Source organism: Chlorocebus sabaeus, chromosome 10, assembly GCF_047675955.1.
Source record: "Chlorocebus sabaeus isolate Y175 chromosome 10, mChlSab1.0.hap1, whole genome shotgun sequence".
Lineage (NCBI taxonomy): Eukaryota > Metazoa > Chordata > Mammalia > Primates > Cercopithecidae > Chlorocebus > Chlorocebus sabaeus.
The window spans coordinates 119783572-119808286 of record NC_132913.1 but is presented as its reverse complement, the minus strand read 5'-3'; the positions used below and the strand labels follow the sequence as shown (position 1 = coordinate 119808286).

At 46.2% G+C, this 24715-nt stretch overlaps 1 protein-coding gene across 1 annotated transcript in view; it reads right to left on the bottom strand.

Annotated features, from left to right (window-relative positions):
- The window catches only part of DIS3L2 (DIS3 like 3'-5' exoribonuclease 2), a 375772-nt gene that overhangs the window by 28479 nt on the left and 322578 nt on the right, over positions 1 to 24715 (bottom strand). The window contains 1 exon segment of the mRNA XM_073020137.1: positions 8839 to 8918. Coding sequence (XP_072876238.1) covers positions 8839 to 8918 — 80 coding nt within the window.

The window sequence follows — 24715 nt, the reverse complement described above, 5'->3', positions numbered from 1 at the left end:
ATCTCAGCATCTGCTTCTCTGCAGATCTGAACTGACACAAGTGGGACAGGAGTGGTTCTGAGGAAACAGGCAGAAAGATGGAGTCTGGGGAGTGGCTCGTTCAATACCTAGGGGGCAAAGGGGACGCTCTTCTGAGTGGTGTGTGGGCAGGGACAGGCCCTGTACAAAGTGGTGGCTTAGCTGCTCAAAGACTCACCAGCAGTGAGCTGGGAAGAAGGTCCTGAGTCACTGTGATAATGCCAGCACAGGAAAGCCCTGGGATGCACACTGTCTACCAGGGCTGGTTGCTGTTAAGGTGACGGAAGCCCTGGGCCTGCCCCTGTTCCTTCCCCTCATCCTTCACAGGCCTTGCCCCAACACATCTCTCATACGTTAATCCTGCCTGGTGTCCACTTGTCAGAGCACCCGAACGAACCCATCACATCCTCCATGATAAACACAAAACAAGAGACAGAGAACTGCAGTGTGGTTTTAGGGTTGGTTCTCTAACTCTATTGTGTCTACAGAGTGTGTTCTGAGACCCCGGGGGATGCCGAGCAGGCCCCCCCATGGGCAGGGGGCATGTTGGCAAGCAGAAAGAACTATGTGCTCGGGTGCTGGGGAAGAGAATCCAGGTGTGACCTTACAGTGACCTGAGCTACCAGGTGCCCGTGGGCTGGAGAGAAGATGTGCAGCCCAGAACTGTCCTATCCTCTGGAAGGTGCAAGGAGTACTGTCCTTCAAGGCAGGCTCATGAATGCAGCAGACCCTTCAGCAGAGGGAAATCGATCCCACAGTGTAGCTCTCTTACACATCTAGAGGCCAGCTAGTCAGTTTAATGACAGGTGTTTCAAGGCCCCAAAATGAGTCAGGTAGCTGGGCAGGAAAAATGAAAGATTTTCTCTTGTTTAGTTTAGCAAACTAACCTGTTCTAAGAGTAAGACTGGAGTAAGGCGGGGACAGCAGCTGCTGGCCTCACTGCCTGGACAAAGTGAGGCACAACTGCCAGCAAGGCAGAGAAGCAGACACCCCAAAGCCAGGGCCTGGGCCTGCCAGGGTCTACTACAAGGGCCACTCAGGCAGGTACTCAGGGCAACTGCACCCCCAAAACTATGAGTTCTTTATAACTGACACAGCCACACCACACACCACCGAGTGGATGGTGACCTGCCAAGCAGTGTGACTGGCCTAATCCAGAACTCTGATGACAAGTCAGAAGCTGCCCACCTAACCTGGGGTTCACAGGGACTGGAAATCCCAGGATTTCCCAGCCAGCCTTCCCAAGCAGGCCTGCTTAGACAAGGCTGGAATCAGCATCCCTGCAGCTTCCTGGTGTGGAGAAAAAGGCAGGTGTCATGAAGGCACAGCACAGGCTTTAGAATTTGCCACAACTGAGGCAGAAGCCAGGTTCTGCCCTTGACCTCTGTGGCCTTGGCAGGTGAGCGTCTTCAGACTCTTCAGTCTTGGTTTGTTTTTATTTTTTATTCTGTAAAATTGTGAAAATAATAAAACCTCTCAGACTCTCACTGGTTTTATTTCTATTTTTTATTGTGAATATTCTTCTTGAATGGTTTTAGACTAGAAATAACCTGGGTAAGCCCCTTGCCTGGTGTCTGTGGGCACTCAGAAGATGGTAGCTCCCATCATGATTATGGTATATGGATCATAAAGTCTAGACATCATGAGCAAGAGTATAGCCTTGCGATCGAATGCAGCTTCCACAAGTTCACCCGACATGTTTAATGCTCTTCATAGCTATCACTGTGCTTCAGTACCCAGCAGAAAATGGTAAGAAACTGATATAAGTGACTGTAATTACCACTACATTTAGAGTTAAGCCACATTTTTACAGCTTCTCTTTTCTCCATGTTAGCTCTTCAGAATTCAGAGCTATCCATGGAGACAGTTTCCCTGATGTCACGTGTAATTTAATCATCGTAATCCTACAGCAAATGAAAAGACAAAGCTGGAAAGAAGTTTGACTCCCCTGTAGCCATGCTCCTCCCTTCCTAAAGGACTAAATCAGGTCCCCCGCCTTCCCTTCATCAAGCATTATTTGCCAGGTAGTGGACTAGGCACTGTGGGTACTGAAATGAAAAAAACAAGACCTTGACCTCAAAAGCATCAGCCTGGTGGAGGAAGTCAACAAGTAAACCCACGGCTGAAAGGTACAGTGCTAAGAGCTGACACAGAGCAGACGGGCATGGCACAGGGCCACAGGGAAGGCACACCTGACCCAGCTTTGGTGGTGCCTGTGAGGGGTGTGGAATGTCTTCCCAGAGAAGAAATACCTAGCTGAGAGTGGAAGGAGAAGCAGAGGTTACCTAGATGGGTGGACAGGAGGTTCTGGGAAAGACAGATGTTCTAAGAAGCAGGAAATGGCATGAGCATACAGGGACAAGTTGTACGCAGGAGCGTGAGGTAATCTGGTACAGACAGCATTTAGGGTGCCAGGGCAGGAAGACAGAATGGGTCTGTATGGCAGGCAGGTGGGGTGGGAACACAGGGCTGCCTTGCTGCTGAGGAGTGCCCAGTCCCTTCCACTGGCGCATGGGCCTCTGTTGACAGCATCACCGTTTATTCAGCTCCATGGCCCCAAGGCCTAGAACTATACAGGTATGCAGCAGATACTCTCTATACACTTGCTAAATGAGTGATCATTTTTAAGTTCATTCAGATATCCGGTTCTGACAAGATGGGAGCCTGAACTGATGTGGACCTCCTTCCCAACACAAACACAGAGAAATTATAGATAAAATATACCAAAAGAATAATTTAAATATATTATTGAGTACAGAAGAATAATGGGAAAATTCTCAGATGCTTGAAGTGAAAAAAAAAAATTAAGTCAGAGCTGTAATTTTTACCATGGCAACTGGGGGCTGGGAGTATCAGACGTTGATACAGTTACAGCATCAGACGTTGATATAGTTAAAATCTTAGGAGCTAAGATTTTAATGCATGCAGGAGGCAGAAGACCTGGCCATGGAACTGGAACTGAGATCGCCACATAAAGCCAGGATCCTGGGGGCTGTTACTCTTTGAACAAAGAACCAGGAAGACCTTTCTCACAGAGCAGAGGAATGTCCGTATGTGGCACAGAACAGAGGCATCTCCTATGAGAAATAGAGAGGCCAAGCCCACATGACACGTGGGTGAGGAGTCCAGCTACCCAGGAGGTAAGACTCCTAAGACAAGGAGTTAACATCCAAACTAGCAGGCCTATGAACCTCCCTGGGTCTTGGCAGAACACATGCAAAAGTGATGAGATAACACATCCATAACCCACAGTATGTGGAACTCCCACTAAACACAATCCCTACTTAAGAGATTCTTTTTTTTTTTTTTTCTTTTTTTTTCTTTTTTTGAGATGGAGTCTTGTTCTGTCACCCAGGCTGGAGTGCAATGGCACCATCTCGGCTCACTGCAACCTCTGCCTCCTGGGCTCAAGCGACTCTTCCTGCCTCAGCCTCCTGGGTAGCTGGTCTTACAGGCGTGTGCCAACACGCTCAGCTAATTTGCATATTTTTAGTAGATACAGGGTTTCACCATGTTGGCCAGGCTGATCTCGAACTCCTGACTTCAGGTGATCCTTCCGCCTTGGCCTCCCAAAGTGCTGGGATGACAGGCGTGAGCCACCACGTACAGCCTAAGACGATCTTATGATAAAAAACAAATTGCAAGAGAAAATGAACCACAGAAGAGTGAGTCAATAGACACAAGAAATAAGAGAACTGGTACTCTTGGAACTAGAACTAAAAATCTTCAAACAACTGGGAAGAGGCTATAAAATAAATGCAATCAAAATAATTAGGGAGATAAAAGAAAGAATAGAAATCATAACAGAAGACTAGGACACAAAAAAATTAATTAATAATAATAGGCTGATTTTCAAAAGCATGAAACGGAACTTCTGAAAATTAAATATAAAAACCAAACATTAGGCCAGGTGTGGTAGCTCACGCCTGTAACCCCAGCACTTTGGGAGGCTGAGTTGGGCAGATCACCTGAGGTCAGGAGTTCGAGACCAGCCTGGCCAATGTGGCGAAATCCCGTCTCTACCAAAAATACAAAAAAATTAGCCCCGCGTGGTGGCGCATGCCTGTAATCCCAGCTACTTAGGAGGCTGAGGCAGGAGAATCACTTGAACCCAGGAGGTGTAGGTTGCAGTGAGATGAGTTTGCGACACTGCACTCCAACCTGTGTGACAGAGCGAGACTTCATCTCAAAAAATAAATAAAATAAAATGAAATGAAATAAAATAAAATAAAAACATTCATATTGGGAAGGGTTATTAAACAGCAGATAGCAAACTGCTACAAGGAGAATAAAGTGACAGACACTTCTGCGGAAGTTTCCTAAAATGCAGCACTAACAGACACGGAAATAGAAAAGAGAGGAAAGATGAAATAAGATGGTGGGTTTCTAACAAGTTCCAGAAGGAGAAATTAGAGAGAATCAAAGATAATAGATAAAAATTTCTAAATGAGAACTATATTGAGTCCTAAACGATATAAATAAAAGTGAATCCACTCAGACATAATGTAGTAAAACTGCAGAACAAAAAGACAAAAATAAGGCCTAAAAAGCAACCAGAAGGAAAAGACACGCACACTCACTCAGGCTGCAGAGAGGACAGCCCGGAGGCCGACCAGTTAACAGCAGGAAGAACAGCTTGCAAAGCAGCTCTATAGTCCTGGCAGTGAGAAGGAGGGTGGCAGTGGGGATGGAGAGAAAGAAGCCTTCTGACAAAGCTCCTTGTCTGTGAAGGTCACCACCATCCACACAGTAACTCCAAAGTCAGAAGCATTCACTTTCCTCATCGTTGTTGCCACAGCACTCGATTCCTACCACTGCCAAAGAATCATCCCTACAGGGTGCTCGAGTGTGCTTTGCTACTTATACAAACCCTGAGGGCATGCACTGGGTCTAATGTATCTTTGCCTCCCCCATGTAACACACTGTACAAAGCAGGGGCTTCAAAAATGTGTAACTGAATTCTCACAAATCACTTCTTCACTCTTGAAGGCCTTGTTCCTTGCCCTATATCAAGAGATCTCCAAACTTCAACTTGACAAAAATGACTGTCAATCACTGTTTGATTAACTGGATTCAGTGTTAAAGACAGGTAAAGTTTTCTGCAACAGAGAAAAAAAAAGGTGGCCCTTGGGTCCACGGGTGGTGACTGGTGGCGTCTGCCAGGGGGCGTGAGGCCTCACACCTCTTAGATGCAGATTGGAATAGCTTTTGGGAGGCTGACAGAATAATTCAAGGTGGAGAGCTTTACTAGTTGAACCCAAGGCACAATAGGACAGCTTCTCTCTTTCTTCTAATGACCTCAGAGCTTTAAGAATGTTTACCCAAGAGCTGTGCCCCTAGCCTTAGAGAAGGCAGGGTCCAAGTCCCATCCAAGATGGACAAGACCTAGGGACTGTTCTGCCTGGACCCCAGATGCAGAGATTAGCCCCTTTATGTGAAAGGAGAACAGGATGACATAGAGCCAAGAATCAAAACTATCAGGCACCACCCATGGACCTGAGGGCCACCTTCTTCTTTGTTGCAGAAAACTTGACCTGCTTTTGATACTCAATCCCGTTAATCGAGGGCTGATAAGAGAATCCAGAAAATATAAAAATGGAGTGCCCATTTTCCGGGCCATTCCATTTGAAAGGAAAGACTATTTGGGAGAACCATCCAACAGCCTCAGCACTTATTCAGAACAACTTTTTTTGCTGATGGATTGAATTTGGCAGACAGAGATGAATGTTAAAATGATTACAAATTGTACTGCAGGGAATACCCAAAAGGGAAAAGCAATCGTTTCAATAATCAGTTGTACCAAACTAATATTCAAGCAAGCTTTTTTCATCCATAGAATTTCGTCTCTCTGCTGGTGTTGTCTTCACGTTACTTGGCCTGAGACAACATGGAACCCTTAAGGGACTGGGCTGAGTACCTTCATTTTCTAAATGCCACTATTATGCCAATATTTGGATTCAGGCATTGTAGGGAAAATGACCCAAAATGGAAACAGAGGAATACAGACAGGGAAGGGTCTGGGGGAGACGAGAAGTCATAGTCAGGATTTTGGGGTCCCCCGTGCTTCACAACTCATGAGTGAGGAGAAGAGTCTGCCTTTGACAGAGCGTCGTACACAACTGAAGGCTGTGAATGGCAGGCACACCAGCCTCTTCCCTCATAAGCACACTGTTAGCAGAAGACTTTCTGGGAAAATGGAAGTCATGAGCTGGTTTTTCTCTTTGGGAAGAAGAGGCAACAAACACTTCCTATGGGCATTCTATGTGAGATTGGTGATGACACACTTCAACATGACATCCCGGCCAGAGAGCCTCATGCAACCCTGCCAGAGAGGTATTATTGATCCTACTATTTTGAACAGATGAAGAAACTGGAGGCTCAGGCTGGGCACGGTGGCTCATCACTATAATCCTAGCACTTTGGGGGGCCAAGGCAAGTGGATCACCTAGGTCAGGAGTTCAAGACCAGCCTCGCCAACATGGTGAAACCCCGTCTCTACTAAAAATACAAAAATTAGCTAGGTGTGGTGGCGGGCACCTGTAATCCTGGCTATTCGGGAGGCTGAGGCAGGAGAATCACTTGAACCCTGGAGGTGGAGGTTGCAGTAAGCCGAGATCATGCAATTGCACTCCAGGCTGGGCAACAAAAGCAAGACTCCATCTCAAAAAACAGAAAAAAAAAAAAAAAAAAGAAAAGAAAAGAAAAAACAAACTAGAGACTCAGAGAGGTTAGGAAAGTTGTCTAAGGACTGAGAATGAACCCTAAGACTGACTCTAATACAAGCAAGAGAGAACCAGAGAGAGCAGTCACCAAAGCATTTGATCACCATACTTTTCTAGATCATGGCTCGTATCCGATTTCCTACACAAATACTTTCTTTTATAGGTCTTTGGGGGCCAAAACTTACTCATATTTATAAACCCTAAGTTATCTTCTTACATTGCTTGATCTGGTAATATGCTAGGAGCTATGGATAGACCAAGACACAGAGCTAGGCTGGGCATGATGACTCACACCTATAACTTCAGCACTTTGGAAGGCTGAGGGAAGAGGATGACTTGAGTTTAGGAGTTCAAGACTAGCCTAGGAAACATCATGACACACTGTTTCTATTAAAAAAAAAAAAGGAGCTAGGCTATTTTCTCTTCTCACAGTCAAAGACAATATAAGTTGTTGCCACTGGATATGTGAACAGCTAAGACATAAACTTAAAGGACAGAGAGCTGGTGCCCTTCTCCCATTGAATAAAAACTCTGAAACCTTTTCCCAAAGAGCAGAGAGTCCAGTCAGAATTGTTAAAGGATGTCTGGTCAATCCTTCCTATGATTAATTAGGGGTACACACCAGTTACTATGGCATTCTCCTAAAGATAAATTACAAAGAGTCATCACATCTTGAAGGTAATCCCAGTGGAGATGTGGTAATGAAGGCACCTCTCTTCCACCCAAAACAGCGCCAGAGGTCTCGAGGAAGGCACCGATTTCTCTTTTGGAAGGTCATAGATGGTTCTACTGGCATGTGCCTATTTGTTTCCTTCTATTGGATGAAATTAAACAGCCTGGATATTTAGACGATGAGACCAGAGTACATTCTCTTTAAATCCAGGTTGGGACTGCTCTTGTCACTGACTGGAGTTTCTAAGTGGCAATATGGGTCAATTGTTTTCCATCTATTCTCTCCCCAGAGTAAACATCATAATGTTGACTCTGCTTCTCACAGCTGTGGCAAGTTACCCTGAGTGAATTACTTTAGTTCCCTAGACCTTAGCTTCTGCAAATATGACAATAATAAAATAACACACCCGGGGTTGTTATGAAGATTAAATGAGATAACAAATGTGAAGTCCCCAGTACTGTGCCTAACACATAGGAGGTGCTCAATGGTAGCTGCTGTCATTACCATCATTGTCATCATTGGGGCATATTCCCTGTGCCTCACTCACCACCACTTTCACTGTCTCACAAACAAAAATATACAGTCAAGGAGGCAGTCTGTGGCTGGGTGCAGTGGCTCATACCTGTAATCCCAGCACTTTGGGAGGCCGAGGTGGGAGGATCGCTTGAGCTCAGGAGTTCAAGACCAACCTGGGCAACACAGGGAGACCTGTATCTACTAAAACTTTAGAAAAATTAGCTGGGCATGGTGACATGCACCTGTAGTCCCAGGTACTCGGGAAACTGAGGTGGGAGGATCACTTGAGCCCAGGAGTTTCGGGCTGCAGTGAGCCATGATTCTATCACTGCACTCTAGCCTGGGTGACAGAGCAAGACCCTGTCCAAAAAAAAAGGAGGCAGTCTATGATGTGGAAAGGAGGTGCTATGAAATTATGCAAGGTGCCACCTTTCCAACAAGGCCACCAATTTAAATCTCTGTAAGTACTCAGAAATCTCCCAACTATTAATATAAAATACACAAGGAAGATAATCACAACAAAACCCATAAACCTAAGTATAGACAGACAGTGACTGAGAACTGCAACAAAGCCAAAGTCACACAGTGAACCAAACAAGCAGGCACATGATTGGAGACCAAGAGTAGAGAGTGTCTGGGGTACATCTGGAGCCTTGAAAGAAGGTCTGCTTCAACATCTACTTCTAACACACCACAACTGCTCCTCTACAAGTGCCCCAAGTTCTATACTTAGGGGCAAAGAGATCTTACAAGAGGAATATTTCTCTGCCCGCTATTTTCTAGTATAGTAGTAAAAGGTGTATTCCCTTCCTGATGACCACTTAGCAATGGAAGCTCAGTGTCAGAAAGCCCACAGGCACCACTGCTGCACACATGTGAAGTGACCCTCTTTCCCACTGAGTGGCTTACTTGTTGCTGTCACGGTACTCATAGATATGACATCCTTGAGGCAATCCGGTCTCGTGGTCCAGAGTGAAAGCAAGCTTTAGCTGAACAGAGAGAGAAGAAAAAATAAGTTTTAGGCAGCATGCTCTATTCGCTCCAATAGCTGAAATGAAAAAAATAAAATCAAACAAAGTCACACTCCCTCAAGCCAATGTGATGTGGAGAACTTGGGCCTGCCCGCTCTGGGAAGAGCCCACACCTTACAAGGACCCCATCCATCAATGACAACTGTCAGCAGGATTCTACTCGTTCATTCAGCATGCAACCAATACATTTATTAAGCACCTACCTTGTGCTAGACATGAGCTAGCTGAGAGGGAAAGAACAGTGACAGCAGACCCTTTTCATGGGTCTCACTGTCTAGCAGAGAAGACTGATGGCAATCAAAGGATCACACCAATGAATGTGTATACATGTGTAGAACTTCAAATTAAAATAGGCTCTCTGAAGCAAGAAAAAATCCCCATGTTTCTATGAAAGTAAAGAGCCTGACCTGGATAGAATGGGTAGAAGGGAAGGCTCCTCTGAATCAGGAGGAGGAGGGAGGGGAGTGCAGAGGGTTCTCCTGGGGAGACAGCACAGTTGAGTGCAGAAGCCCTGGGGCAGGAGCTGCAGGATAGCTGGTGAAGTTGGGCCCTGATAGATCCAGGGACACGGTGGGTGGCTCTGGGGAGGACCTTCTTGGCCACACCGGAATTTCTGGCCTTTACCTTAACAGCGAAGAAGAGACAAAGAAAGAGTAGACGACGTAATCAGAATTCTATTTCGGCAAGATCCCTCTGGCTACAGTGCAGTCTGCAGACCACAGACCACAGAGTAGAAGCAACATCCTGCAGGAGGCAGCCACTCCAGAGATAGGGGAGTGGCCAGGGGAGCTGGGATAGAATAAGAGAAATGGACAATTTGAGGTATATGTTAGAAGCTGAATCAACAGGATATGCTGGTGGATGTGATGTTGGCAGTGGCAAGGAAAGAAAGGAAGAAATCAAGGACAGTTCAAACTTTTGAATCTGAATCACCAGTCAGGTGACTGATCCACTGCTGAGAGAAAGACTGAATTTGGGGACTGACAGGGAGTCAAAGGGTTGACTTTGGACATGTTAACTTTGAGACACTCATTAGCTTTCTTCAGTTATGGAAAATTAGGAACAGGAACTCTGGGAAGGTCTTGGTTTCTTTCTGGATTCGAGAGGGCAGTGCTCAGGTGAGTGCTGAACTCCCAACAGAACGCAAGGAGGTGCAGCATGCCCTGCTACAGCCAGCTGGTTATGACAGCTTGAACGTTCCAAATGCAAGCCAGTTACTATGTTTATAAATTCACCGGGTTTTTAAAGCACTAGGGAAATTTTAACTAAAATTAACTGCACGTTAGGAGGATACATTATTATAATTTTTTTTTTTTTTTTTTTTTTTTAAACTACAAGGCTGCAAACACAGCTAATGATCTGCATCATTATATACTGGATGATTTTTCTCTTCCTTAGTGGGAAAGGAACTCATAGGAATGGTTTGTCCTCTAACTGACCCAGATGAAAACACAAAAGCAGAAACAAGCCCTTCTCGACCATCATGAAGCCAGGAACTCAAGTCAAAGGCATGTTTTCCCTACAGAGCACCACTTGAATCTTCCCAGCCCTTTCCTTTGTGAAGTAAAAAATAATTTTAAAAGAATCTATTAGTTACAACCCTTTTCTCTTTACCTCTCTCTTTGCAGCTGAGGTCCAGTCTATATTCATTCTGTCCCTTTTGAGTCTGCACTGCTTAGAAATTTTCATATCATTTGACTCAGTGGTTTAAGTTATAAATTTATAGCTTAGAAAAATTATCAGAAATGTAGGAAGAAAAGTTTTATTCGCAAAACTGTCCCTCCCCCCCAGTGTTATTTATTGGAAAGACTAAAAAGTCCAGCAATAGCAAAAGGTTAAAGAAACTATCCTATAGTCACATGTGGAATACCAAGCAGTCATTACGTGGCTCAGGCAGAAATTTTACTAACCCAGGAAAAATACGTTGGACAGACGAGATAAAGCAGGATGTACGCTTGATTTATACAGTGTACCATGAAGACTGTGTAAAAAAGGACAAAGACTTCCTAGAAGAAAGACTGAGGCCAGGTGCAGTGGCTCATGTCTCTAATCCTAGCACTTTGGGAGGCCGAGGCGGGTGGATTGCCTGAGCTCAGGAGACCAGCCTGGGCAACATGGTAAAACCCCATCTCTACTAAAATACAAAAAATTAGCTAGGTGTGCTGGCAAACACCTGTAGTCCCAGATACTTGGGAGGCTGAGACACAAGAATCATTTGAACCTGGGGGGTGGAGGTTGCAGTGAGCCAAGATTGTGCCACTGCACTCCAGCCTGGGTGACATAGTGAGGAGTCTGCCTCGGGGGAAAAAAAAGAAAAAGACTTGGAAGGAACATACTGAAACAGCAACAGTGCCTATCACTAGGTGAGAGGTTCCAGGTGATTACTTTCTTTGCATTTTCCAAATTCTTCATAAGCATACATTGCTATGACAGAAGACTAATAGGTTTTCCTCCTTATTTTATGACTGGTGATTCTTACAGAATTCTAAGTCTTCCTGGGTTTCCTGTGTCTTTTGGTCCCTGTTTTCTGGACAGCTGGTCTTAGCTAAGTGTCTTATGCCTGTCCTACTGGCCACTAGACCCAAGAAGTACAGTATTCAGCTTCTCAACCAGTATCTAAGCATCCATCTTGCTCCCTCATCATGAAAACTGACACTGGGTCAGAGAGGACTTAGCCACTGAGCTGGCACAGGCACGCAAGGGAGATGAGCTGGCAAGGCAGGCTGCACGTAGCAGTGTGTGGACTTCACTTCGCCAAAAGAGAGAAGCCATGGCAGGTTTCAGGGCAGAAAGATCAGCTATGATGGTCAGGCAGAGAAGGACTGAAGTGAGAGAGGGCGTGGAGAAAGGCCTCAGAGGGGCTGCTGCAGTACCCAAATGAGATGATGAGGATTTAGCTTACGGAGGTGCGGTGGCATAGGAGACAGCTAAGAGACAAGATTTGGAAGTACATACACATCTAACTATGTGCCAGTGATAGCTGGAATCTGCCTCCCAGACTGCACTTAATGCTGTGGTGACCAGCACTTAGTCCTTAGTCATGAAGGAACAATGGGAAATCTAATTGCAGGGGGATTCTCAAAGTCAGGAAACTATGTACACACCAATTGAACAATAAGGCAAGTCAGAAGAGGTGGTGATGGGGTTGGGGAGAGAGAGGACTGGAACAGAAGAGCAGTCATGTTTACTGAATGGAGGACTCACATTTATTGAATGCCTACTGTATTAGTCTGTTCTCACACTGCTAATAAATACATACCTGAGACTGGGTAATTTATAAAGGAAAGAGGTTTAATGGACTCACAGTTCCGCATGGCTGGGGAGGCCTCACAATCATGGTGGAAGGCAAAGGAGAAGCAAAGGCAAGTCTTATGTGGCGAGAGGCAAGAGGTCTTGTGCAGGGAAACTCCCATTTATAAAACCATCAGATCTTGTGAGACTTATTCACTATCACGAGAACAGCACAGGAAAAGCCCACCCCCATGACTGAATTACTTCCCACTGGGTCCCTCCCACAACATGTGGGGATTACTAAAATTCAAGGTGAGATTTGGGTGGGGACACAGAGCCAAACCATATTACCTACCAAGTAAAGGCTTTCCTTTATCCTGACAACAACCACTTAAATTAGGTATTGCTACTTCCTTTAAACAAATGAGGAACTTGAGGCTGAGAAAGGTTAAGTAGTTTGTGCAAACCACAATTAGAACTGGAATTTTAACCAAAATCCACGCTCCTTTCACCTCACCAGCATTACAGGACTTGGTGATGGTCTGGAGATAAAGTCAGTGAGAGACAGAAGCGTCAACAATAGTGTTCAGGATTGTCTGGCTCAGGCTGCATGGCAGATGCTATTGCTACTCACCCTGACAAGGAAGAACAACAGGTTTGGGAGGAGAATTTGAGTTCAGTTTGAAATTGCTGATTCTAATATACCTGAGAGGCATCTAGTGGAGATGGCCAGTAGGCTGCTGAATATACAGTTCTGAAGTTTACAAGCAAGATTGTAACCTGGAGGGATAAGAGGGCCCTGGATAGAATCCTGAGAAACACCTGCATTTAAGAGCTGGACAACAGAAACTAGGGAGTGGCTATGGAGTTCTGAGTTCTGACATTATAGAAGCCAAGGGGAGAACATGCCTCAAGGAAGGCATAGTCAGCAGCATTAAATCCTTCTAAGAGGTCAAGTAACAGAGAATGTTCCCAAACAAGGAATCCTTTGGCGCTATCAGAAAAGACTCTTGCAGGGAGTGCTGGGAGCAGAGATCAGGGGTGACAGGTTGAAAAATGAGTAGAAAGCCAGGAAATGGCGATCATGAGTGAATACAACTCTTTTAGCAAATTAGACAGTGCTAGGGAAGAGGCAAGATTCATGAAATGGAATGGGAAAGGATGAGAGGATGTGGGAGTATACTGAAGGTGTTTGAAGGGAGTGTATTTAAAGATGACAGAGACTTGTTTCAATGCTGACAGGAAGAAGGCACTATGGATGGTGGGGTAGAAGACATTAAGAGAGACAGCAAGAAATGCAGATTCAAAGTCTCTGAGATGACAAGGGATTGGATCCAACACAAAAGTGGAACCCCTTTCTCGGCCACAGGAGGAAAGAAGATGGTAGGGAAAGAAGATGGCAGGGATAACAGTGAGATCTGTGGATTGGGCAGGGGGGATTTAGAAAGTCCTAGTATGATTTTTTGGGTTCTTTCCTGAAACTTAGGAGACAAATTATATGCAAAGAATGGGGAGTGTTATGGGGGAAGGAGTTTGAAGAAAGTGATGAAGGTTTGAAATTGCTCCTTTGGAGAATAAGAAAAACAGCTGACCTGGGCAGAGCATAAGGATTGCCAGGGAGTATTCGGATCCCCCTGAGGCCACAGGATCTGAAGTTACTGTGTAGTAAGCATCTGTCCCACTGTTAACTTTTTTCTAGCAACCTAGACATTAGTGAGAAGAAAGTTAGGTTGGTTCAAGCTGACTATCTGCCAGGAAGGTTTGAGGAAAGAATAAGGGGGTAAGGGAGCGGAGAGACAATACAGCAGCATATGGACCAGGAGACCTACAGGGGAACAGGAAGGAAATAAATGGGAAGGAGGCTGACGGGAAGAAAACAGAAGTGGCTGGGTGACCGATGTCTGGAATGGAGCTAGTATTTATTAAGCACATCCTCTGTCCTAAGCATCTCTCATGCTGATCTTATTTAATCCTCGCAACAGCCCTGCAAGGCTGGTTCCTACCTCTATGTTACAGGAGAGTGTATTAGGTATTTGACCCAAATTACCAAGTAAGTGGCAGAGCTGAAGTGTAGTCCATGTTGCTAATCTCTGGGTGTAGTGTCTGAGGGGTCAAGGAAAGGAGTGTGGGGGTCACTGGGTAAGGGAGTTGAAGGGGCCGAGGCCATGGTCAGAGAGCAGGCTGTGTGTCTGACCTTGGAGATTGCTGGTCAAAAACAAGATCCAAAAAGAAGTCAAGGAATGGAGAGCCAAGGGTCTGGGCAGGGATGAGGGTGGGAGATCTGTCATGAGGACTGTAATTCACCCAGGATGATGGTATGCTGTTTCCACAAAGTATGTCCCTGCTGGTGTGTAGGTGCTTACCAAGTGCAAGTTTCAATACATGAATGAATGGGTCCATCTGGTTCCTGCAGCAGACACGGATGCATAGCTAGCAGGCATTTCCTCCTTGTTAAGGATGCCCTACTTTCACTCAGTTATTGACTCCCCTGTCCTGCTTCCCAGTTTAGGGGGTTCAGGGGGAAGCAGACCCAACCTCTAGCTATAGGGCTGAACCTGACAGCTCTGAGATAAGAAAACTAAGCCAATCAGGGCATGGCATTTCCTGGCCCTAGAAACTGGTTCAGGAATGGATGTGTGACCCAACCAAGGCCAATGAGGTACGAGGGGATGCTTATTGAGTGCTTCTGGGTACGTGGGCCAGAACTGCTGCAACCAGCTTGTCACCAGCCTGAGAAGGGAGCCAAGTCATGGAGGACACAGACTCCAAAGTGACAACGTGGGCAGCCAGCGCCTTGGTGGAGGCAGGCCTGGTCCCTGCCACCTTCGGGCCCTCTACTGCCCTTGTGTAATTTGTGCTCATGCTTCTCCTAAGGACACTGACACACAATGTGTCTTCCCACTCCCTTGGCTCTGTTCTCCTAATTCGCTCTCTAGAACACAGCTGTTATCTTCCTGAAACATAAGCCTGGTAACACTTCCCTCTTTAGTACCTTTGATGGCTTCTTGCTATTGGAGATATAAAAGTGAATTAAACACAGACCAGGGTCTCTGGAGGTTGGTCGTTCATATGAACAAATATGGACAGCAACAGAGCAATGGAAAGAGGTAGGCCTGTGCTCGGGAGGGTGTGCCAGCCAGGGAGGCACTCAGGGCAGACAGCAGGAGTCTTACAGGACAGGGAAGGTCCGCTCTCCCACTCCTGCAGAACTCCGTGCACTACCCCTACGCAGTCCACTTCCCTGAGGGGTTCGGAGCAGGCCAGGCTCTCTCAGGCCTCTGCACCCTTCCTCATGCTCCACCTGCTTCCAGGGGAGCCCTTCCTGCCTGTCCCTCCTCTGTCCAAGTGGCCCTGATCTTTTGTTTTCCCCTTCGCTGGGATGCTGGAGGCATTTCCCCCAGAGAGTCCGAAGGTGGCTTCACCAGGTCTCCTGGGCACTCGGTGTCCTTATCACTGTCACAGCAGGTGTCCAGTGTCATCCTTTCAAAAGAATTTCTCCTTTCTCTTCAGGAAATAAATTCAGCCTCACATCTGCCTCCTGCTCAGTAAATGCCACCAGATGACAAGCTGTGGCTCAGATACTCAGTGTTCAGGTGTTGCCATCTTGTCAGCACCCTGGAGAGGCACGAGCTCCTTCCCTCAGCAATGCTCACTAGATGCTTCCTACCTCTCAGGCACGGCAAGGAACCAGGCAGCAGCAGCGCTCTGGCCCTAATCACCACCTGCAGGGACCCACCCACAGAGCAGCTCACCTTGGGAAGTCAGCCTGCAAGAATGGCAGCCACTCAAAGACTTCACAAGGTCTTTCTCTCTCCAGAGGCAGCGTCACGTCAAGCAGGAGAGCTCACCACTACCCAATCCTTTCCCCCGGAATAGGCTTCCCTGGGTGGACAGTTTCCAATGGCACAATGGTCCTGGTATTGAGTGAAGATGGAAGGAAGGGAAGGACCCAAGAGGCAGTAACAAGGCTGCTCTGTCAGCTTCCACCAGCAGAGGGCGGAAGCCTTCAAATGGGTTCAGTTAGAGGCAAGGCTTTCACCCCAACAAGGAAAGGTCAGTCTCCTCCCAGGGCAGAAAATGGAAGAGTCTTCTCCTTCCAGGGGCTCAGGCTGAGGTCACACAGGAGGGCAGGCTCCAGGCAGCCAGAGCATGAGACTACCACTGGGACCCCTTTGGACCTAGGCCTCCTGCTGTAGGGTGGGGCCCCCGGGAAACTGGCCCCAGAGAATCGTGTGGGTGGGCTCTAGGAGCCTGGATGAGTTGAAGGGACTAGGACCCTTGGTAGAGGAGAATCTTCCCCAGAATCTGTGGAAACATGGGATGCAGTCCCCGCTGGGGTTGTTGGGCCTTTGAGAGGCCCTCCTTTAGCCCCTCTGACCTCTCTGGGTGGGATGACAATGGAGACAGCAAGGCCATCCTCCCAGCAGGTGGTAACAGGTGGGTAACAAGAATGAATGACTGAGGACTATGTACAGCTTCCTCAGGCTGCTCAGATTATTGCTGCTTGGGGATGGCACTTAAGGGAGAACTTAGGGGCAGAAAGAATGTCCTAGGTAAGCAGGAGAAGGGCTGTCCACTGAGTCTTTTAATGTAGCTACTAAAAGACATGTGACCTTACTTTGGATACCAGCCTGGTGAGGACAGTGGGCCAGGCTACACTGATAAGAATAACCAGAAGAATGATGGGACAAGACAGGAAAGTGTGGCTAGGCAAGCATGCCAGGGGTCCCTCTGGGCTACTGAGCAGGTAGATCTTCAGCTGGCCCAGGCACATGGGCAGCTTTGTCAAACAGCCACACTTGGAGAACATCATCAAAGGGCCACTAGGCACTCATCAGTTAGGGAAGATACCACATTAGAGGTTTTGAGGCTTTGGAAAACTCCTGGCCTGACCTTGGAAGGGCAAAAAATGAGTTTAAAAGTTTAGGAATTCCCCGTTTTGTTCACAATACCTCCAAGATGACCTCTCACAGGCAACCAGGTCTCTCTCTGCCCATCTCCTGGAAGGTACTTACAGTCCCAGCAGGACACAGCCATTCAGCTTCCTCTGCAGGCTACTCCATGAATGAGCAGGGGAACCTAGGATGCTAGCTCAGAGCTCCCCTCACAGGGGTGTAATGAGGGAGGTCACTGGTAAGAGTACAGTGTGAGTTATTTGGCCAGGATTGCTCCAGTTCAAACCAACATGGGTTCTCCAGGAGGCCTGTGAATTTGCTTCAATCTGCTAGTTATTAGGACTAAGGTTCAAACATAGGTCAAGGCTGGCCTGGGAAGCCTCCAGCCTCTCCATGGTTGACTCTTCCTCTCATAGTCCACTGGGTTTTGCAGGGTGTCCAACTCTTCCTTAAGCTGAAAGTGGTAAATCCTAGCACAGTTCAAACATTTCAGCTATGCCATTTATGGCAAACTTTAAAAGATCAAAGTTACTTCTACCTGCAGCCTTGGTTTTTAATAGAAAAATCTGATTAGAAGAAAATCTCCACATTCTGAGATGATTTTGAGTTTTTCTTCTTTAGTGTTCACTGTTTGGTTTGGATTTCCTAAGTATCAATTCGTTTTTCCATCTCCTTTTTGCTTTCTTTTATAAGACAAAGATGCTGTGGACTTTGCTTTAACTTGGTTAACAACGATTCTATGGCAATGTATTAAATTTCTTTCTCCTAAGTCCACTGAAGTCTTTTTGGACTTGGAGAGAGCTTTTTAAGAAAGAACTTGCTCATTCAGCAGGATTTTCCTCCCCACCCCAAGCTCTGGTTCTGACCTGGAAAAAATAAGAGTGAGAAAGAGCAAGAGAATCCTGCAGTCCTGACGCTCAACTTCACAAACCACAAAAAAGAACCTTGCTCCAGTAACGTAATCATGGAGATTTCTGGCACCTTGGTCTTTCAAGAAAAATACATCCTTCTGCTGGCACAGGGACCCATCAAACTAAACCCTGTTCAGCATGGAGTTCCCGATTCATTAGTGTTGGAAAGTCTATAGTGAGGCTGGCTGCTCCCATTGGATGACGCCTCCCTGCAGCGCCGTCTGTAAACCCCACAGCTGTGTTTTCACTTAAAGCCACTTCTCCTGACTGCGCTGCACCTTGTTCCAGAGGCTTGTTCTGTTCTCATTAAGGTTAAAAATGACAGGACAAGGATTCTTCAATGCTGAGGTTTTACTTTCTGAGAAGAAAAAAAGTCTGTCTCTGGAGCTATGGTCAACCCACAGGGAGGGCTGCTCTGTAGGAAGGAGCCAGTCCCAAGAGAAAAGGGCCTGGTGGTAGCATTCATGCCCCCAGGTCAAGCTACCTCCTCTTCTGAAGGTGACTCCATTGCTCACCAGCTCGTCTATGGCAGGAGAGTTCTGCTCACCACTGTCCCACACGACCTGTATTACTGGGTGAGCCCAGCAAGTAAGAGCTCATCCCTGATCCCAGGGTCTCTTTTAGCAGAACAGGAGCACCTTTACTTCAGCAGCTTCCCAATCAGGACTTGCCCAGTTACTGGGCCATGTTCTTGCCTCTCACATGCCTGAGCAAGATGCAACAGTGAATACACAGCATGATAAGCAAGTCTGCGTGTGTCACATGCAGCCAGCTGGAGAGAGAGTGCAGTCAATCTCCTCATCCTAATCAAAGCTGGAGCATTTTTGAGGATTTTAATGGCCAAAGAAGGTGACTGTGTTGGAACATCACCGTATCAAACCATTTTTGCTCAGAGCTCAGGGGCTTCAGGCCAACTACTGTTGAAGTAATGAAGTTACCCAAAGCTGCTTCCACAGGAAAGTGTCAGTGCTGACTGCAGGAACTGCCTATCACCCCTTCCAATGCACAGAGATGGTTATACATCTGAGAAAGATGCTATCTAGATTTCCTTGCATATAGAATATACTAATTCTGTTACCTATCTATCTGCTTTCTTAAGCTTGTGGTCCTGCCCTCAGCAGTGGTCCTACCCAAGCTGCAGGCCTTGTGGAAGCCTCCCACTTTACAGTGACTGCTACACAGCCTCGATCAAACACTCAGCAAAGAGAAGGGAACAGAAGTAGCCCAAGTGACAGGCTCTCCACTCACTCAGAGATGTTCTACACTTTATCTTGGCATCAGATTAGGCTAGAAAGTTATGTGTGTAGATCATATGAGCTTGGCTCTCTAGCACCTGCCTTCCTCAAAGGTGGGTTAATATATCCCTTCACCAGATTTTGTCTTAAGAAATAGCCTTATAAAATCTCTTTCCGGGCCAGGTGCGGTGGCTTATGCTTATAATCCCAGCATTTTGGGAGGCCAAGGCAGGTGGATCACCTGAGGTCAGGACTTCAAGACCAGCCTGGCCAACATGGTGAAACCTCATCTCTACTAAAAATACAAAAATTAGCCGGGCGTGGTGGTGGGTGCTTGTAATCTCAGCTACTTGGGAGGCTGAGGCAGGAGAATCGCTTGAACCCAGGAGGCAGAGGTTGCAGTGAGCCAAGATCACACCACTGCGATCTCAGGCATGAGAGAGGCAAGAACACGGCCCAGTAACTAGACAAGGCCTGGGAAATAGTCTCCCCAAAAAAAAAAAAAAAAACTCTTTTCTCATTTGCCCAAAACGCAAACGCTTTCCACTGTTGTAACACTGAATATTTCCAATATCAAGCCTCATGTGAGAAGTTGCTTTTAGGTGCTAGGAAAAATAATTCTCAATGTTCAATGGAGTTTGTTATAAGAGATAACCTTATAAACTCTCCCTCCCCCACCCCACCAAGCAGGATGACTGCATCTGTGATACCGAAATCAGAAAACATGAAGCCCAGTCACAGGAGCTGTGCCCACCCCTAGAGATGTCACATTCTTTCTGACGCTCCTCTCCTTCATTCTGATTTTCTGTCTTTCTATTATTTAAATGCAGCTCACTGTTCATTTCCTTTATTGTAAGCCCTCTCAAAATCTTTTTGGAAACAGATGAGGGTATATATAAACAAAGTAAAGTTCTTCAAAATATAAGCCAAACATACATAAAAATAGGAGATCCAGGCAAGTTTGAACACAAACTGATGAAACAATGACCATAATGGTAGGCATTCAGTTCACGGAAAAAAAGAAAACGGGACATTCCCATACAATACTCAGAGCCAGTGATCAAGCTGGCTGTATTCTTGAAAAAACAGTAGAGAACAGAATGATCTTCCAGGGAATTGGCCTCAGTTTCCAGGGACTTGAGGAGTTGGGGAGTTATATAACCCCAAGCGGGAAGCCAGCAGCTCTGACCTTGTCTCTGTTCTCTCCCAGATTCTGGGGTTGGTGGTAGGGTTCTGACGGTCCTAGACTTTCTACCTGTGAAATAGAGCTGAGTTCCTCTATGGTTGTCCTCATGGTGTGTTTTACAGGTGAGTGTGAGATACTTTCTGGGTTTGCTGGAAGAAAGCACTCATGATAAACCCCTGCTGTATCGGTTAGAAGAGAAGCTCTATGATTTCAGAAGAACCAGTGCTCACATCTTCAGATGTTTTAATGAGAACCAAGTGGCAATGAAGAGTTATCCTGCATAAGGCTGTCTTAGGTAGCTAAGAGCTCCCATCAAAGTTCATGACTTGCTTCTACGTTAATTCTGCTTCCTTCCTCCCAGACAAGGCCAAATATCTGGATAACATATTCCAGAACTACACTGCCATCTCAGGTCCCTTCTGGACCTGGGGCAGCCAATCTAACTCCTTCCCCAACTGCCTGCTTCCCTGCTCCTACACCCTGGCTTCCACCTGCAACAAGGGGGCTTAGCAGCACCTCCTGGTAGAAGAATCACTTTCCACTACCATCCAGCCACAAAATGGCCATTGATCTGACATCCCTAAGGTTGCTCAGAACAAACTGGAAGGGACACCTATAGGGCTTATACCTGGGGTTACCTGAAGTTCCTATTCCAAGATAATTAGTTGTGTCTTAGATAGTCTGTTTCTTTACAGAATGACATATCAATCTAAGAGATGCTGTTCTAACTGTGGTAACGCCAAGGAAAACATGGGTATTGTGAAGTTTAAAGACGGTATAGACAAAAGTTTACAGTTAACATGAAATACAAAGACCAAATGGAGGGTATCTGGAAAGGCCAGGATCCATTAAGAAGGAAAATGGGGCTAGGTGAGGTGGCTCAACGTTTGTAATTCCAGCACTTTGGGAGTCTGAGATGGAAGGATTGCCAGAGGCTATGAGTTTGAGAGAAGCCTGGGCAATATAGCGAGACCTCTGTCACTACAAAACATTTAAAAATTAGCACAGGCGTGCACCTGTGGTCCCAGGTACTCAGGAAGCTGAGGTGGGAGGGTCACTTAAGCCCAGAAATTTGAGGCTGCAGTGAGCTATGATCATGCCATTGCACTCTAGCCTGGCAAGAGTGAGGCCCTGTCTCTATGTAATAAAATGAAAAAAAAAAAAAAAAAGAAGGAAAATGAACAAACTTTCTATTTGTAATGTTAACTACGAAAAATTAGCTTTGGTAATAAAACACTCCTTGGATAATCTCACACAGTTGAAAATCATTTAAGAAACTGACATAATGTTAAATGTTAAAAAAATAAGTTTCACAATAATCTTAGGGGAATGTTTTCATTAAGCAGAAACTTGTTTTCCCTCTAGTCGCCAGGTAATCTCTCTATGGGCTCTAGGGCTAGAACTCAGGGGACAGACAGAGGATCTCAAAGTCTAACTTTTGAGTCTAGTTTAGATCTTCTAGTCTACCTTTCTGCCTGTTAGACAGAGTTTATGCTCTTGCGTCCACCTTTCTGCCAGGGAAACAGGACTTTGGCAAGAGGAAGAACTTCTGCTTGTGAACATTTCTACCTATGAAAACAACCAATGACAGGACAGGCACGGTGGCTCACGCCTGTAATCCCAGCACTTTGGGAGGCCAGGGCAGGTGGATCACTTGCAGCCAGGAGTTTGACACCAGCCTGACCAACATAGTGAAACCGTCTCTACTAAAAATACAAAAAGCGAGGCATGGTGGCACACGCCTGTAATCCCAGCTACTCAGGAGGCTGAGGCAGGAAATCTCTTGAACCTGGAAGGCAGAGGTTGCAGTGAGCCAAGACTGTGCCACTGCACTCCAGCCTGGGCAAGAGTGAGACTCTGTCTCAAAAATCAAACCCCAACAACAGGGGCTGCTTAGTAGAGAAGTAAAGGGTACAGCCTCTTTAGGCTGCTGGGTTTTGAATCCCAGCTTTACTTCCTATTAGTATGTAACCTCTTTTACCTTAGTTGCCTCCTATGTAAAAAAGAGATAATAACAGTGCCTACCTATAGCAAATACTTAATGATGTTCTTGATGTATTATATAGTAAGACCAGAGGTTATTCCTGATAATGAGTTGAGATCAGAATTCAAAACATGACATGCTGGAACAAGCTGATTGGGACTCAGTATTTCCAAATGTGATCACTCTAAAACCTGAGTAATTTCTACAACAATAAGGTCCAATTTCTTTACCTGAGCAATATCTGGGAAACACTCTCTGTGTAGGACTCCTGGGGCTGCAGCAGGAAGATTCAATGCTTCAAAGCCTTGCTGTCTGCCTCAGCAGCCCCATGACCACTACACTGCTCTCCTGCGGCCGTGCTGACACGGGGTCTTCTACTACAAGGCAGCCCTGATTTTATGCCCCAGTGACGCTAGCTCCAGGGCTGCTTCAGACAGCACCAGCATCAGGGAGGCCCTGTGCCTCTAGATGAAACTCACTACTCAAAAAAAAAGCTTCCAAGGCCCTGCTGGGTCAACAGATGTGCCTCCACAAGGAAGCTGCCCAGAACCTCAGCACCAGTAACAACTTGTCCATTAATCTCTGCTTGAGGAAGGAAGAGGCCACCCCAGCCTGTCGGAGCATGGCAGAGGGTTGGTTTCTGACAGTCTGGATACATGAAAATTGCTTCTATCGTGGCCTGATTCTTCTCAGTTATTCTCAAGTTGAAACATGTCTCTAGCTGTGTACTTGTTTAACAATCATATTGTCCCAACTAGATTTTAAGTCCCTGTAGAGAAACCCCAGTGTAAGTTTACTCTTTGTGATCCCCACAAAGCCTTTAAGTTAAGGCAATGCAGGGCCTCGTGATAAGCAGTAGGAATCACAGGTTCCACATGCAACCAGACACTGTGCCAGGAACAAGTGTCCAGGTACTACTGCTTCTATCTTGAAGGTGAGGAAACGGAAGCTCAGGGAGGTTAAGTAACTGACCTGCCCAAGGTCTGGCAATATATAAATCAACACCCGGCCGACCTGGAAATGGAACTCAAACCCATGTGGCTCTAAAATCTTGGCATTTCCTACTGGGCCACACTTGCTGCTTCTTCTCCCACAAACAGGGACACTGTGTTGGAGGCTGGAAGTTGCAACAATTTACCTTTCCCCTTCTCTAGATTCTAACAGAGAACTGAATCCAAGTGGCATTCAGAATGTTAGCCTCCTTAAGGCTCACTGGCAATTAAGGTGGGAGCTGAAGAATCGGGTGGGAGCTGAGCAGACTGACCCACCAGTTGCAGGTGGAGAGGCTGGACTGGAAGAAGGGGATGCCTGGGTGGGCTCCCTCCAGGCAATGTCAAGCTTGGAGCCTGCAGGTGGTAGGTGAGCCCATTCAGGGAGAGCAGGTGAGAGACAGGTTGGTTTCACCTTTTCAATTCAATGAACCTGCCCCCAGTTGGGGCCCAGTCACACAGCTAAGTAATAATAAGACCAGAACTAGAGCTTCTTTCAGGGTCTGTAAAAGGTTAAAAGACGAAATGTCAGTCAACTAGTCAAAATACTGCAGAACAGAAATAAAGAAAAAAAAAACCCAAAACAACAACAAAAATTAAGATCAATATAAGAACTATTATTATTCTATTAAAAAATGGGTTGGGGACTCATATAGCCACTTTTTATTATTTAGTCCGGGGCCCCTATTCAGGACTTCATCTGTAAAATGAAAGAATCAAAAGGCTCCTATCTAAGGCTCCTTCTGGCTCTCCTTTCACAGTTCTGTGGGCGAGCACCTGCTGAGCATTCTCTCTCAGCTCCGTGCCAGGTCCCATGGGAGGTTCAGGATAAAGGCCGGCAGAGACGACTGAGCTGCACTGCCTCTAACACTGAGGGAGCTCGGAGAAAGATCTGGTACAGTGGCCTGCATGGCATAGATGAGGCCTGAGGTGAGTCTGGCAGGACAGCAAGGATCTGAACGATGCACTCTGGAGAGATTCCGGAGGTGATGGGGAAAAAACAAAACCTTTAGCTCTCCCTGGGCAAAGACCACATGAGTCATGTCCATCAATGTATCCCTAGTGCCTTCCAGAATTTTCAACAAAACAGGCGCTCAATAATAATTGTTGAAGGAATAAATGATCAAAAGCAGAAAAAAAAAGAATGAATATTCAATGTTCCATGAATACATAAGAGATTGGTTTGACCACAAAGTAGGGGGTACAATTGGGAAAAGATAAAATAACAACATTGATCGTGGTATCAAAGATGATACTAAGCACATCAACACATTCTGCTTGATTCTCTTAACAGCCTCATAGGGTGGGTGTAGTTACCACGCCT